General features: G+C 36.7%; 1 protein-coding gene across 1 annotated transcript; it reads left to right on the top strand.

Annotated features, from left to right (window-relative positions):
• Window positions 1-9,206: 9,206 nt before the first annotated feature.
• LOC130137117 (B3 domain-containing protein At2g32645-like) lies at window positions 9,207-9,821 on the top strand. The gene has a single exon (XM_056307866.1). It carries the CDS (start codon window positions 9,207-9,209, stop codon window positions 9,819-9,821), a length of 615 nt encoding a protein of 204 aa, XP_056163841.1.
• The last annotated feature ends 4,890 nt before the right edge of the window (window positions 9,822-14,711 follow it).

Raw genomic sequence — 14,711 nt, forward strand, 5'->3', positions numbered from 1 at the left:
TATCATCTAATTGTTTGGATTTTGAGTGCCTCACTTTCTTCTATAGATATGCAAATGCATAACGATAAGCCAAAAAAGGGTGGACTTGGAATTTCCTCCTTAATTCAAGGCAGGGTTATTGAGACTCTTTTGAAAGATAGGTGAGAAGTTATGGTAGTTCTTGGTTTAGAATAGCACCTGTTCCCCTAATATATCTTTCTCAAGTAATTTGGTTGTCAATTTTGAAAAATTGGCGTCAATAGTTTTTGTATGAGTAGTCGCTGCAACTGTCTGGACTAGTTACTGTGGGAGAGTAGAGGTAGATATGGATGGTAAGGGAGTCTTTAGAGGTTAACTTTGAACGAATAGATTAATGTCTTGGGTTTATCGAATGGATGACAGTTGCATAGTTCACATTTAAATACATCTCTGTTGGAGAGAGAGAGCGAGAGAGGTGTTGAAGTTCTCATACTCGTGTTAGACCTATGTGTTGTATTTTAGAGATAGATTAGGTAATTGATGCGGAAGAGCTCTTTCATCAAGGTCAAACAAACGAGGCTAAGTCCTTGCTAGGGACAACAGAATTCCCGCTGGCCGACAAGCTCATCCTGTCCTCAGGACATCTCTCCGCATCTCTAGAGCTTAACTTAAATGTGATTAGTTCTTTTAACTTAGTCCTCTTGGACTATGCACATCTCAAATTGCCTGAACTCTTTTTCAGCCTTTCTCGGATGTTGCACTTAGTCGTTGCCTCTTTTTTTTAAAATTTTTTTGTTTATTGTTCTCTTCGCCCTAGCGAAATCTGATAAAGGCGGATTGGATCACTAGTTCAATCCTCTCTTTCACACTTATCAGGAAGAAAAGAGGTGGGATTTAAGTCGTAAAAAAAACCCTTCTTTTCCCTTGAAAGCAAGGTGAGGGAGCATGTCCATGAGGTGCATTGATCGAGATGAATAAATAACGAGGCGTAATATTATAAGCAAGCATCTCATTCCCTAGACAGACGGTAGTTGTGACTTGTTTGAAAATGTAGGTGCTTTAGGTTCCAATTTTCCACACAAAGTCAGCTAAGTTAGAGCAGCTGGGAAGTCCTAAAATTAGCACCCCACCAGTTGTCATGTGGGTCTTTTTTGGACAGGTCCACCAGTTCTTAGTACATATGTATATAATAAATATATTGTGGGACTTGCAGAGAGTCAGTTATTCACAAAGCTCTCTGTTTCTCTCTCAAGGTAGACTTTCGTCTACTGGTTCCAGACATGTGGACAACTTTCTTGACTAAACGAAGATTGTTGGTGTTGGTGATGACTAATTTAATGTGCTCTAAGTTGGTGATGTCTAGTTGCTATTTGAGCAAGCGCTTATGCTTCTATAGCATGTGTCATTGGTGCTTATGAATTGGGTACTCCGCATCTCACCAAGTTCGTAAGGATATTCGTAATTGAATTGGCTTTTGAGTTATCACGCTTCCGAATGTGCCATGTTATTACCTGTTAAATTGATAGGAGCCGGTGCTGATCGAATGTTTGTGGTCTCCAGAAGTCCTGGCCCTGTACCTTCATCGTATCAGAAGCCATTGACCATAGTTCCTCTGTAGGAGGAGATGTGGAAATAAGCAAAGGTTTATGGTGAGGGCACAGCGAGCAATTTTTGAACTGTCATTGCTCGAGGTGAAGGCCGCTCCTTTCTCCCTTTCTCAATCTTTTGAAAGCGGGAGTAGACAAAATCTCGGCAAGAAGTTTGATGGTGATAAATCGTTCCATCGACTTGCCTCCACAGAGGAAAGGCAACTCTTTTCAGGCCTTCATCCAGTGTGAAAAGCAGAAGTATATGATTCGATCCTATTTCATCACCAATGTTCTCATCAAAGAAGCCGCTTGCTGATTCTCTGTGGAATCGCTAATGATCATCATATTTGGCACCTGAGTGTAGCATAAGGTTGAATGTGTTGAATGGTCCTACCCTTTGGGATGGGAATAGATACCTCAAACTTCGGTTCTAGTGAATTTCAAAGGTTAGAGCGATAGTGTCCAAGACGGTAATCTTACCGATGTTTTTCAATTGAACTTCCTCGTCAAGGGCATCAAAATTTCATATTGTCAAACCTTGCATTACTCTTTCGAGAGTCGTCGATGAAGAGATGGAATGACCAACTAATTTGTACCAGCTGAGTTATTCCCAGTACAGAGTTTTTACCTCGCACGGCCGTTTTGAACCCAACGTGATTAGATCGATTGAGTTTTCTAAGGCACTTTAGAGTGCTGTGTCATGAGGCCTAATAAGTGGCTCAATTCGTACATATACGGTATCCTTGTTCTCTCAATATTGCGAATGAACATCGCATTTGTGAACACATAAGGAGTGTTTTCTCATTGGTGGTACTTTGGTGCTAATGTACGATTGAGACATTACTAATTTGGGCTTTCGTCAAACATGTTCTTTGGGCAAACATGCGCCTTTAGTAATAAATCCAGAAAAGAGATTGATATTGGATGAAAAGCAAGATGACGATCCTCTCAAAAAGCCGATCAAATTTAGATTTTTCCGAAAGTACCATTTTATCCGAAAAAGCACATGAATGGATTAAGATCAATTTTCGATTTTTGAACAAAACTCTTTTACCCGGAAGTACACGAGTGGTTCATATCCATTTTAGTTCATGCATAATGTTTAAAAGGAATGAGTCAATCAACTCTAACTTGAGATGATTATATCTGTTTCTATCTTTGTCCTGGAACCAAGTATGATGATGATGATGACGACAACGACAACGAACCCAAGTATCACTTTGAGATAATTATTGCTGTCATGTGATTGTGTTGTGAGCGTTGCAAGTTACATATTTGGTAATACATGCTTCAAAGTTGTAGAACCTCAAAACTGAGACAATGCCCTGAAAATTGTAATAAATTACTACAGTTTCGAGGGTGCTGCGGTTGTGAGGTGATTGTCAAACACCTCGTGAGAATCACGACGTCCGTTTCCACAGCCGTGACTGTGACGTAAAACAGGCAGATGTGCCAACAAAACTAAACTTATGAAACTAGCGGAGTAGAAGAGATGGTCGAAAGCAGCTGGGGCAGGCTTGTTTCCTATACCATCCTGGAGAAAATGTCAAAACTCAAAACCGTTCTTTCTCATTTGCTGAATCTGAAACAGGGTCGAACCAAAAATGGTATAGCTATGGCCAGTGGGTGAAATTTCCTGGGAAATCTCCGGCATTCCCTCAATCAGAGGGAAATGCTAAAATATGAAAACCAAGAAAGGCAAAAGCCTGATGTGGTCAATGGGCCAAATACATTGGAAGGGGACAACGAGTACAGGTGTCTTTGAATCTATTGGTGCAGCACTTCTTTTTTAACATGTGCGAGTGTCTGAATTGTACATTGGGGAGGTCTCATCATGTTCTGCAGCAGGCAAGCAGCAGTGTTCGGCTCGAACAATGAAGAGCTCTCTTATGGACCCCATTTGCCATTAGGTTTCACCTACTAGTGTCATGTTCTGAAAAATGGTTCAACAATTAATTTCACAGCATGGTACAATGTTCGAAATTTGATTTTTTTGGTTTTGTTTTTCAATTTTCCTTTAGCTTGGTAGGTTTAGGGACGACTATTTGGACTTCTCCCAGTTAAGATGACACGGCCCGATCACCGGAGGTAAAATCTATCATCCGTGAATTTTAGGGTAGAGATGAGATCGCGCTATCCCACATGTGGGGCGTGGCGAGAATGGATTCAGCCACATTTGTCACATAACCCTTTATTTATCCGATCTTTCATCGAAATGAAAATTATAGGATGTTAATCCCTAGCTTTTTCACCAATAACGGCTGACATCTTCAACTTTTGAAATGTACACTTTGCATGTCCAGTCAAAACACTCTTAAGCCAAAAAAAAAAAAATAATGTAGCCCTCGTGCAAACCCAAACCCTAAACCCTTTTCCCCGCTCTCCCCCCTCTGATGAATTGCCCTATCGTTCCAACCACCTCCATGCCACTACTGTCGTCGGCGACCTTTGCCGCACCACTACACATCTATATTTAGCAACGACATCTCCAACAACCCCAACCCCCACCCCCACCCCCCCCCGTATATAAATAACATAAGCGATCATATACTCTTTAAAAGAGAAAAAAGATGTTAATCGTAGTAACATTGTTCATCAAATTTGAGTTTTGGGTTTCCAAGATTGCCTCAAATGCTATGTGTTGAAATAGTTTGTTATCATGAAAAAAAAGTGATTGTTGGACATGAAATGAAAAGAAGTGACTGTTGACACGAAGAGAAGTGATGATTGATCAAGAAAAGTGGTGGTGGTAGGGATAAGGTACCTACTCCCAATAGATGTATTGATTGGTTGTTTGTAAATAAGACTAAATCATACACTTTAATCACAATTGTTCATAATAGCAAAAACTCTCTCTTTTTCACAACATTCTTTTTTTCTTCTCTTTTCACACAAAAACTTGATTACACATTCAAGATGAAATTTCAACAGGGAAATTTTTGAAACAGTTTGTTATCATGAAAATAAATGATTGTTGGACATGAAAAGAGGTGATTGTTGGATATGAAAGAAGTATTTACTGATATGAATAGAAGTGATGGTTCATCATTAAAAGCAGTGATGGTTGATATAATGTACCTATTCTCAAGAGATGTGTTGATTATTGGTTGTCTGTAAATATAACCAAATCATATATTGGTCATCACAACTGTTCATAACAACAACAACTCTCTCTTTTTCACAACATTCCATCTTCTTCTCTTCTCACACACAAGTTTGATAACACATTCAAGGTGAAATTCCAAGAGAGAAATTAAGTAATTGATTAACTTGTTTTTCTATGGTTTTGGTGTCTATCTTGGAGGTATATTTGTTCCAAACCCAAGAGCAACACTAGTGGGGGTAAATAATACCTCAAGGATAGTGTTCGTCATCATGCATTGAAGCATCAAATATCTATAACTACTGCTTTATCTTCATCAGCAATCAAAAAAAAAAAATAAAAAAAAAAAAAAAAAAAAAAAAAAAAAAAAAAAACAATATTAATCTACTATGATCACGGAGGTGGAGATAGCGGAGGTATCAAGTGCTCGCAATCTTGAAAGATAAGTATTTATAAAACTTTTATTTCTGTTTATATGCTTGAGTCGTCTTCCTTGTGGCATGATAGATTATCTCATGTTGCTACAACACTTTGAGAATGATATCAAGTGATTGTCTGGATAAGAAGAATTGTGAAATATGTTTACAATAAAAGATGACAAAGAAATCATTCTCAAAGGTAGAAAGTTTCACTAAAGTACTTGTACTAGTGCATTATGTTATTTGTAAGAAAATGGTATTGTGGATCAAGTAAATGCACCTTATACACCACAACAAAATAGATTGGTAGAAAGAAAGAATTGGATTTTGTTAAATGTGGTTAATTCCATGATCTTACAAGCAAAATTGCCAATCAATTTGTGGGGAGAAGTACTTCTTGCTGCATGTCATTTTTACAACAAAATTCCTTCAAAGAAATTTAAGATATCTCCATATGATTATGGAAAGGAAGGGTACCGGATATCCAATATTTTAAGTTATGAGGATGGTTCGTGTATTATAGAATTCTTGATCCTAAGCGAACCAAATTAGAACTACGGGCATTAAGAAGCGTATTTGTTAGATATGTTGAAAATTCAAAAGCTTATTGATTATTAGATTTTGAATCTAATATTATTGTGGAATAAGCGATGTTAAATTTCTTGAACACAAATTTCTTAAAGATTCAAGTAATACCTCAACATATTCACAAACACTAATTGATACAAGCAATCCTTCATTAAGTAAAATAAAATTGTTTGATTCTCCAAGTGAGCCGAGGAGAAGTCAAAAAGGGATGAAAATGAAAGATTTCAAATATGATTTTATAACTCTACTGGTAGAAGGAGATAGGGAAATGTTGTGAAAATTACCCATGTTATTTCACTTGGATGAAGATTCAAGAACATTCAGTGATGCAATTGCATCTAGAGATGCATCAATTTGAAAGAAGCAATTGACGATGAAAGGAGGAGCTGAAGAAGGATTCTCAATGCCCTAACAAATCGTTTATATGAAAATTTTCAATCTTATACAAATCCCAGAGGCATTCGAAATGCATTGGAGACTAAATTAATACTGACAAACAGGGTACATATAGATTTTCTATTGGAAAATATTTTGAATTTACTATGATTTATGGAAAATCTGTCTCTAAGCAAGTGGAGAACAAATATATGTTGCCAAACTCAAAGATCTTATGATTGAAGTTTCTGAACCTCTTCAAGTTGTTATAATTATTTCAAAATTGCCTTCAACTTGGAATGATTATTGAAAGAAACTTCTCCACACGTCCAAGAACCTGATCGTGGATGATTTGATAAAACACATTCAAATTGAGGAACGTTCTTAGAATCGTCAGGCTAATTTTGTGATAGAAGTCGCCAACAATGTGCAATATGTTGAGAATGGCAACATGAGTAGAGACAAATAAAATAAGAAGTAAACTTATCATTAAATGGTTTGAAGCAAGCACCGAAACAATGACATATTCGGTAGTACTATCATATGGATTTAAACATAACAATGCTAATTAGTGTGTTTATTCAAATTTTATCAAAGAGTGCGGAGTTAAAATCTACTTATATGAAGATGATACATTGATTGTTGGTACAAATATGCATGGCGCAAATGAAACTAAAAAGTATCTATCTTCTCAGTTTAAAATAAAAATACGGGAGTAGTTGATACAATTTTAGGTGTTAAAGTGATCAAACACAGTGGTGGTCATGCTTTAAGTCAAGGCCACTATGTGGAGAAAATTATTAAAAAAATATGAGCATTACGACAACAACTCTCTTTTCCTTACAACATTCTCTCTTCTTCTCTTTTCACACATAAATTTGACAACACATTCAAGGTGAAATTCGAAAAGATAAAATGAGTAATTGCTCAACTCGTTTCTCTGTGGTTTTAATGTATATTATGGAGGTATATTTGTTTTAAACCCGACAACAACAATAGTAAGGGTAAATAATACCTCAAGAACAATGATCGTCATCACGCATCAAAGTATCACGGATTTATAACTATTGCTCTATTTTCATTAGCAATCAAATATCCCCAACACTGTAGGGTTTAAAAATGACATCCAGAATCTCCTATTGAGTAAGGTCGGATGGCAACAACATCAAACTATGTTCCCCCATATGCCCGGCCCTATTCTCTTACTTCCATCTTGAAAATTTTAACTTCTCTTCTCTCTTCTTCTCACATCAAGTAAGATAATTGCAAGCTGTTAAACATTTAATTTTTTTTAGCACTCTTGGTTTAAGTCAACGGGAATAGCTATTCCTAATGCAACCGGGAACATCTTCCATATCATACTTCAACAACGACCTACGGATTTTATTAATAAACTATGTTTACAATGAACTAGTATTACTAATTATAATTCTCCTTATTATGAAATTTATATAATCCCATTTTCGATTGGTACAATTGATTAATATTAGAAATCATCAAATCACGATACTTTACAACCAGATAGTAATTCACAAAAAATAAAATGTATTCAAGAAATTAAATTGAGTTAATTATAGCAGCATGGTAAATTGTACGTATAGATAAAAGTATAACGATAGCAATTAATAATATAAATTGAATTGATTATAACACTTCCGATCATGATTAGAGCTTAACCAATGATGGAGCCGGGAGCTGAAGGTGATGGAGGGAGGGAGGCGAAAATCATTAACGAAATACGGAGTCAAAAAAATCTTAACATGGTAATCTGGAACAAACCTGCACATTGTTTAATGTATAGTAGTTAATAAGTTTAAAAAATATAGTTCAATTTAAAATTTAGTAAATTTTGTTCTTGAATGGGTCATGTGAACCTAAATAAGTATTTGGACAAGAGAAATTTTTTTTCTTGATGGCTCTTGATTATAATTATACAAAATTTTAAAATTTATGTTTTACCGAGAACTTTCAACTAGAATAGTCAATTAATAATGCTTCATAATAGTTTAATAGTATTTGTCATAATGAAAATCTTATGAAAACAACATAGATTGCCATTGAAAAATTACAAAAAAGAGAGAAATAATCCAATAGAATTGTCAATACGTATAAGGTAGGATTTAAGAGAATACCATTAAACTTAATCCGACAAACATGAAAATTAAAGTTTGGAGGGAAGAGAGAGAAATTTGGAGATTAAGTTTGGCGGTGTAAGCACTTAGCACATATTTGCTAGTTGCACAAATATTACCTAATTTGAAATTCTCCTATCTTATTGTTGACACCACAAGCGCTTTGGGAAGTCTCATGGAAAAAGTTTGAAAATAAATTATGGGTTTCGTTTTAATATGCAGAGAGGTTATACAGTTCCAAAAGAATTACTTTTATGTAGTGTGATCACATAATGTTTGAGTTTTTTTTTTTTGGTCGAAACATAATGTTTGAGTTGATTTTCATATGCTTCTGCTCATTAATACTTTAAGCTATTCCCTTAACGCACTATAATAATAAATTGAAAGATTTTATTATTAGAAAAAAGTTTTGATCACATTATATCTACAAGCAGGTCGCAAAGCTAATTCACGTCCTTATCTCATTATCAACGATAAAATAACCATAGTCATGGATAATGAAATCCAAGAAATCTTCAAATAGATATCATCCAATATAAGAAGCAATTAGATCGGTCATGATGTACACAATTGTCATTGTAGTAACTGCGTTCTTGGATCAAATGACAAGATTAATAACAGTAACACCGAGTTTTATCAGGATTAACTTAATGTTTCCTAATTAGGATTGATCTGCTTATTATCCCTACAGGCGTGATCCGAATATAACTTGGTGTCTTCACACACAAGTATCCATGACAACTCCCACCCGGGCAATCTCTAACTTTGCATATTTGCAAGTGATCCCAAGAATTTCCCGCTTGTTTATCCTTTGTTTATCACCACGTCGGGTCACTCCTCTCTCTCTCTCACTCTCATAGCAACGTATATGTTGAAATCCCCCACGGCTTCGTTCTTTCCCTCGCTTTCGCTCTCTGAAAACCCACGATCATCATAAACCCTAACACCCAAATTGCTGAGAGTCGCAGAAAGAAGCACTGAGTCGAGGAATCGAAGTATTTCGACGGTGATGGTCCGTTTTCGGTTCACGAATTGTCTTTCGATGGGGGAGAGAAAGATGGAACTCGATCTCTCATCTCTTTGTCTCTTGGCGGACACGGCTGCTTTGGTGTCCGAGGGAAAGCTCAGTCTGACTCCTTCCACCGAAACCCAAGAAACAGGTAGGATACCCAAGAAAACTAAGAAGATAGGCGTCGCGGCTCTAATCGGACCAAGCGAATTGCCAATGGACTACATGGACAAAATACGGAAGATGTATGGTCGGGATGTGACGCTCGTGGTGGAGAAGACACTTACTGCCACCGACATGAGCCGGGGCCAAAGTAGGCTCTCTATACCCAAGTCGCAGATAAGGGAAAAATTCTTGAGCGAAGAAGAGATCCGAAACCTAGAGAGGAAGGAGGGCATTAAGGTTTCCCTCATTGAGCCGTGTCTTGAAATATCTCACGGGTTGCAACTCAAGAAGTGGAATTACATGAGCAAAAATTTTTCTTATATGTTGACCGAGAGGTGGAATGCGGTCGCGCATCCATACGAGCGGAACGAACTCATAGAGGATGTCCGCATCCAGCTTTGGTCCTTTAGAGTGGATGGCAACCTTTGCTTTTGCCTCATGAAGGTTAAAACACCGGGCAGTGGAAAATATAGCTACTCATGAGTGATAGTCATTCTTATTTGTGAAGGAATTCAATTAAATTTCTTTGAGTTAAAGTAACTTTGCACATCTAGTTAAATTCATATTATTTTTGTGGGATACGAACACTATAAGTGGCATTACTTTCACATGACGCTTACTGAAATGCCATAACTTTCTAATCGATCATTTGAATGTCATAACTTTTATATAATTCACTAAAGTGTCATAATTTTTTAATCGATTACTTAAATATCACGACTTTTTGAAAACATTCACTATAGGTGCTAGAAATCTGACGTGAAATAGCACTTGTGATGAACTTTTTTTTAAAAATGTTATCGCACTCAAGTAATCGATGGAAAAGTTTAGAGCACTTAAATGAACGATTTTTGAAAGTCACGGACTCAAAGTGATTGATTGAAAAGTTATAATACTCAAGTGAATGTCGTATGAATGTTATGGTACTTGCGATGTCCTTTTGCCTTCTTTTTTTACATTCTTTAAAATTTGTGTATAGATAATTTCATATTTTTTACTATTAAGGGATAGCTGTTGGAGTCTCGAGGAAGATAGGAAGTTGTGGAAGTCTAAGAGTCTGTTTAGTAACATTTATGTTCCTCTGTTTTTTTGTTCTTTTGTTCTCCGGAACAGAAAAAGAACAGAAATCCGTTTAGTAACGTCAGTTAGTATTTTTGTTATCCGGAACAGAAAAGTGGTTAGAGAATAGATTTAGAATAGAAATAAGAAGTAAAAAAAAATTACTTTTCTGTTTTTGGAACAAAAAGAGAAACAATAGAAAAACAAGATCAGCTCTCTTTCTTTCACAAGATATTCTCGTACTAAACCCTAAACCCCAAAACCCAAAACCTTAACCCTTAAATCCTAAACCCCAAAACCTTAAACCTCAATACCCAAACCCTAAAACCTATAACACTAAAACAAAAAATCTTAAACCCTAAACCCTAAAACCCCAAAACCCAAAACCCAAATCCCTAAACCTTGTAAACCCCAAATCCCGAACCTAAAACCCGAAACCCTAAAACCTAAAACCTAAACCCTAAAATTTTAATTCCAAACCCTAAATCCTAAAACACTAAACCGCAAAAACCCGAATTCTAAACCATAAACCCCATACCCTAAATCCGAAACCCCAATAACCAAAACCCTAAACTCTAAACCACTAAATACCAAACCCTTAAACCCCAAACTCAAAACTCTAAAACCTAAACCCCAAACTCTAAATCCTAAAATCCAAAACCCAAAACCCTAAACCTCAAAATCGATATCCTTGAACCCTGACCCCTAACCCCAAATCCTAAAATCCTACACCCTAAACGGCAATTTCCTCGACCACCACCCGGTATATGTTTTGTCTATAAGGAGTAACTTTCTTTATGATTGTATTAAAGTCATCTGATTCTATATCAAAATATATTCTTATTCTATTTCTAGTCCAATTTTATCCAAACATGAATTGTTACGTTTCCACCAACAATTTTATAATTAAATGAAAAAATTGGGAGTAGAAATTTTTAGTGTCCGACTAAACGCATTTATGTTCTTTTTCTACTCCAGGAATAGAAATTTAGTGCAGTTACTAAACGCGTTTTTTTGCTCAGAAATTTATCTAGAGAATAGAAATAGAAAAAACTATTTCTGAATAGAAATTATTTCTAAGAACAGAAACGTTACAAAATAGACCCTTAATTTCTTGGATCAATTGTGGTTCTCCTTGACTTTTTGACCGAGGATTTTGCCGCTCTTGTAGTTTTTTTCTTTGTTATTTTTTTGTTGAATTATGCATTAGATATGTCCAGATGACAAGTGTATATAGTACATAGACACTAAGTTCCAATGAATTGAGTCCATAAGTGTACTTAGGAACTTCCTACACCCAATGTGTGCAGTGAACTTCCACATTTGTCTGTTTTCCAAAAGCGAAAGTAGCCCACGAGTCACAAAAGAAATTATTTAGTCATAATTTTTTAGGGAAAATGACACAAACAGTCTCTAAATTTTGGCTCAACATGTAATATAATCCATGAACTTTAACCCAATGTGCCACGTGGTCCCTTAACTTTTAATTTGTTTAATATCGTCCTTGAACTTTTAGTACATGTTCAATTTAGTCTCTAAACTATATGAAAATGTTCAATGTAGTCCTTCCATTAATTCAAGTTCAGGGACTACATTGAACATGTACCAAAAGTCCAGGGACCACATTGAACAAATTAATAGTTCAGGGATTATATTAAACATTAGGCAAAAGTTCATGAACTACATTAAACAAATTAAAAGTTCAGGGACCACATTGCATGTTAAACCAAACTTCATGGACTGTTTGTATCGTTATCCCAATTTATTACAATTCGTAATATGATCTACCACGCATTAGGCCATCTTTTTGGTGTAAAAAACAAGCATTCTGTTTATACATAATATGTTTTACCTCTTGCTGATGATTGTCTTCACAAGCCCACGTCTTATTTTCATCAAAACTAATTATAAGAATAAATTCAAGTATGTTGATGCTCCACCCTGAATAACTTGTGGGTGTTGTCTCCCATCAACTATATATTCTGGTTTCGGGAGAAAGCTTATTAATGCATATTCAAAGCTCATCTCATAAGCAATGATCAGTAGCGAGCCATTTGTCTCAACGAAGAATTTGATCGAGTTTAAGTGGACGCATAAGGCGAGACCGAGAGAACGATTTAACTGGGCTTTGGATGGCTTGAAAGAGACTGACAACTAAAATGCGTAAGAGTGCATGAAAATTTCATGGTTCTGCTCACTTCCTACAGCAACGCACGAAGAAAGTTGGCCAAAGATGGGTATATAAGATAAGACGGACGTTACGCGATAAAGTTATGGCAGATTTCTTCATGAACTTTCATGATTTGTTTAGCTCACTGGAGCTCAATAGGAGGGAGAGCTTACAAAAGCTCGGGCTGCATATTAGGGGTGTGCAACCGGACCGGGTTTACCCGGAAACCGGACCGGCCCACTCGAAAAACAGGTCGGGTACGGTTCTTGTTAGAACCGGTTCGGGAACCGGTTCCATTTTTTGGAACCGGTTAGAACCAGTCCGGTTTCTAGTTCCAAGTAAAAATCGACCCGGACCGGTTTTAGAACCGGTTTTAAGATAATGTAGTCTCTCTTCTTCGTCTTTGTTGCAAGGTCAGATGGTTTCGAGCTCAAGCTCCAAATCTGTTCTCGTGTTGGGGAAATGTTCGAGTTCGAGTTTGAGGTTTTGCGTTCAAGTTTTAGGGGTTTTTCGCCGCGGGCTTGGGTTGGTGTAGAAGATTCTCTGAATTTTGATGATTAGTGGAGGACTTAAGGGAAGAGACGCCATCCGATCTTGCGGAATCCGGCTTGTGCGAGTTTTTTTTTTTTTTGAAACTTTTATCTCTTGCTTCTTGGACTTCTGAGTTTGTTTAATGGTAGAATATAAGCGTTGGTTGCATACCTGATTTTAGTGGTTGGCCTCAACTCAAAACTCTATATGTTGCAAGCTCATTAAAGATCAGTGATTTTTGCGTATTTAAGTTGAAAACCCCCTTGAGTTAACCTGATATGTTCATCAGGAGTCCCCCATTGTTCATTCTTGTCATTCTTTTGGTTTAGATGAAGAACTTAAATTCACTAAAAAGAAATTTCGCCCTTTTATCCAATATAGAAAAGAAAAGAACTCGTGCTTGTTAGCATGCAGATCGCTAACATTTTATGCTTGCTGCTTGTAATTTATGAATAGGAAGGGAATAATTCGTCACATATCAGTTTCGCATCGTAGACAAGAACATATATTATTTTGCTAGAAAAAAATGAAACCAGAAAAAAGAAAAAAAAAACAGGTTCTCGGGTAGACCCTGAAATCGGATAGAAAAACAGGGTCGGTTCCAAAACAGGGTCCAGGGAAAACAGGGTCGGTTTCAGGTTCCAAAAATTGGGAACCGATTATAACAGGGTTGGTTTCAGGTTCCAGGTCTAGATCCAACCCACCCTGGAACCGATCACCCCTACTGCATATAGGCTATCAAATTCCAGCCAACTATTTGCTAGAACCCTTCAAAACTACAGATTTCGGACAAACTGTAGAGTTTTCCGAATATTTGTGGAGAAGGAAGTACAAACAAAAGCAGTTCCCAAGCTTATGGAACAAAGAACTTATGCACCCCTATGAACATAGAGATCAGTAAGTCCGGAGAGATGTGTTAGAATAATTAAATATTAAATCACGCCTTTATTTAATAGCTTAAGCTTTTAGAATAGTAAGCAGTGGGTTCACAAAATCTCACATAGTATCAGAGCTGGAGGTCCCGAGTTCAAATCTTTCCAGACCCTATTTGTCTCCCCAATTAAATATATCCACGCTTAGTACTAGGCAAAAAGACCAGAGTAAGCGTGCGGGGAGCGTTTATATAATTAAATATTAAACTACCTTCATCTAATAGCTTAAACTTTTAGAACAGTAGACAGTGGGTCTATAAAATCTCACAAGACGATTTATGACTTACTAGCAGCAGCAAAATCTCACAAGATGATTCATGACTTACTAGCAGCAGCATCAACTTCCGGGTTTATGATGCTTTTCCTTTTCCGAGTATCCAATCTTGTTCTTTTTTGGGCAACCTCGGCACTGGGACTTGGTGGCCCCGCTTCTTTTCTGGAGTGACGGCGCGCGATTGCCCGTGCTTCTCCTACAACGGGCGCATCATCATCTGCTGCATGCTCCCGCAATCTGGCCAAATTAAAAGTAACATGAGAAAGGTCTTTTATTACAACTTTGTTTCCTACAGCATAGTTTTTCTTAAAATTACCAGAAATAATGCCACTAAATAACTAAAATATTTATAATAGAGAAAATAAATCTAGCCCAGAGTCGACCCATAAAGGTAAAGTCGACTGATT

This window comes from Syzygium oleosum, unplaced genomic scaffold (genome assembly GCF_021117445.2).
Source record: "Syzygium oleosum isolate NSW1041296 unplaced genomic scaffold, Sole_v2.1 Sole_v2.61, whole genome shotgun sequence".
NCBI lineage: Eukaryota > Viridiplantae > Streptophyta > Magnoliopsida > Myrtales > Myrtaceae > Syzygium > Syzygium oleosum.

Coding starts and splice junctions, on each gene's coding strand:
- LOC130137117 (XM_056307866.1), top strand. CDS start 9,207: ATGGGGGAGAGAAAGATGGAACTCGATCTCTCATCTCTTTGTCTCTTG.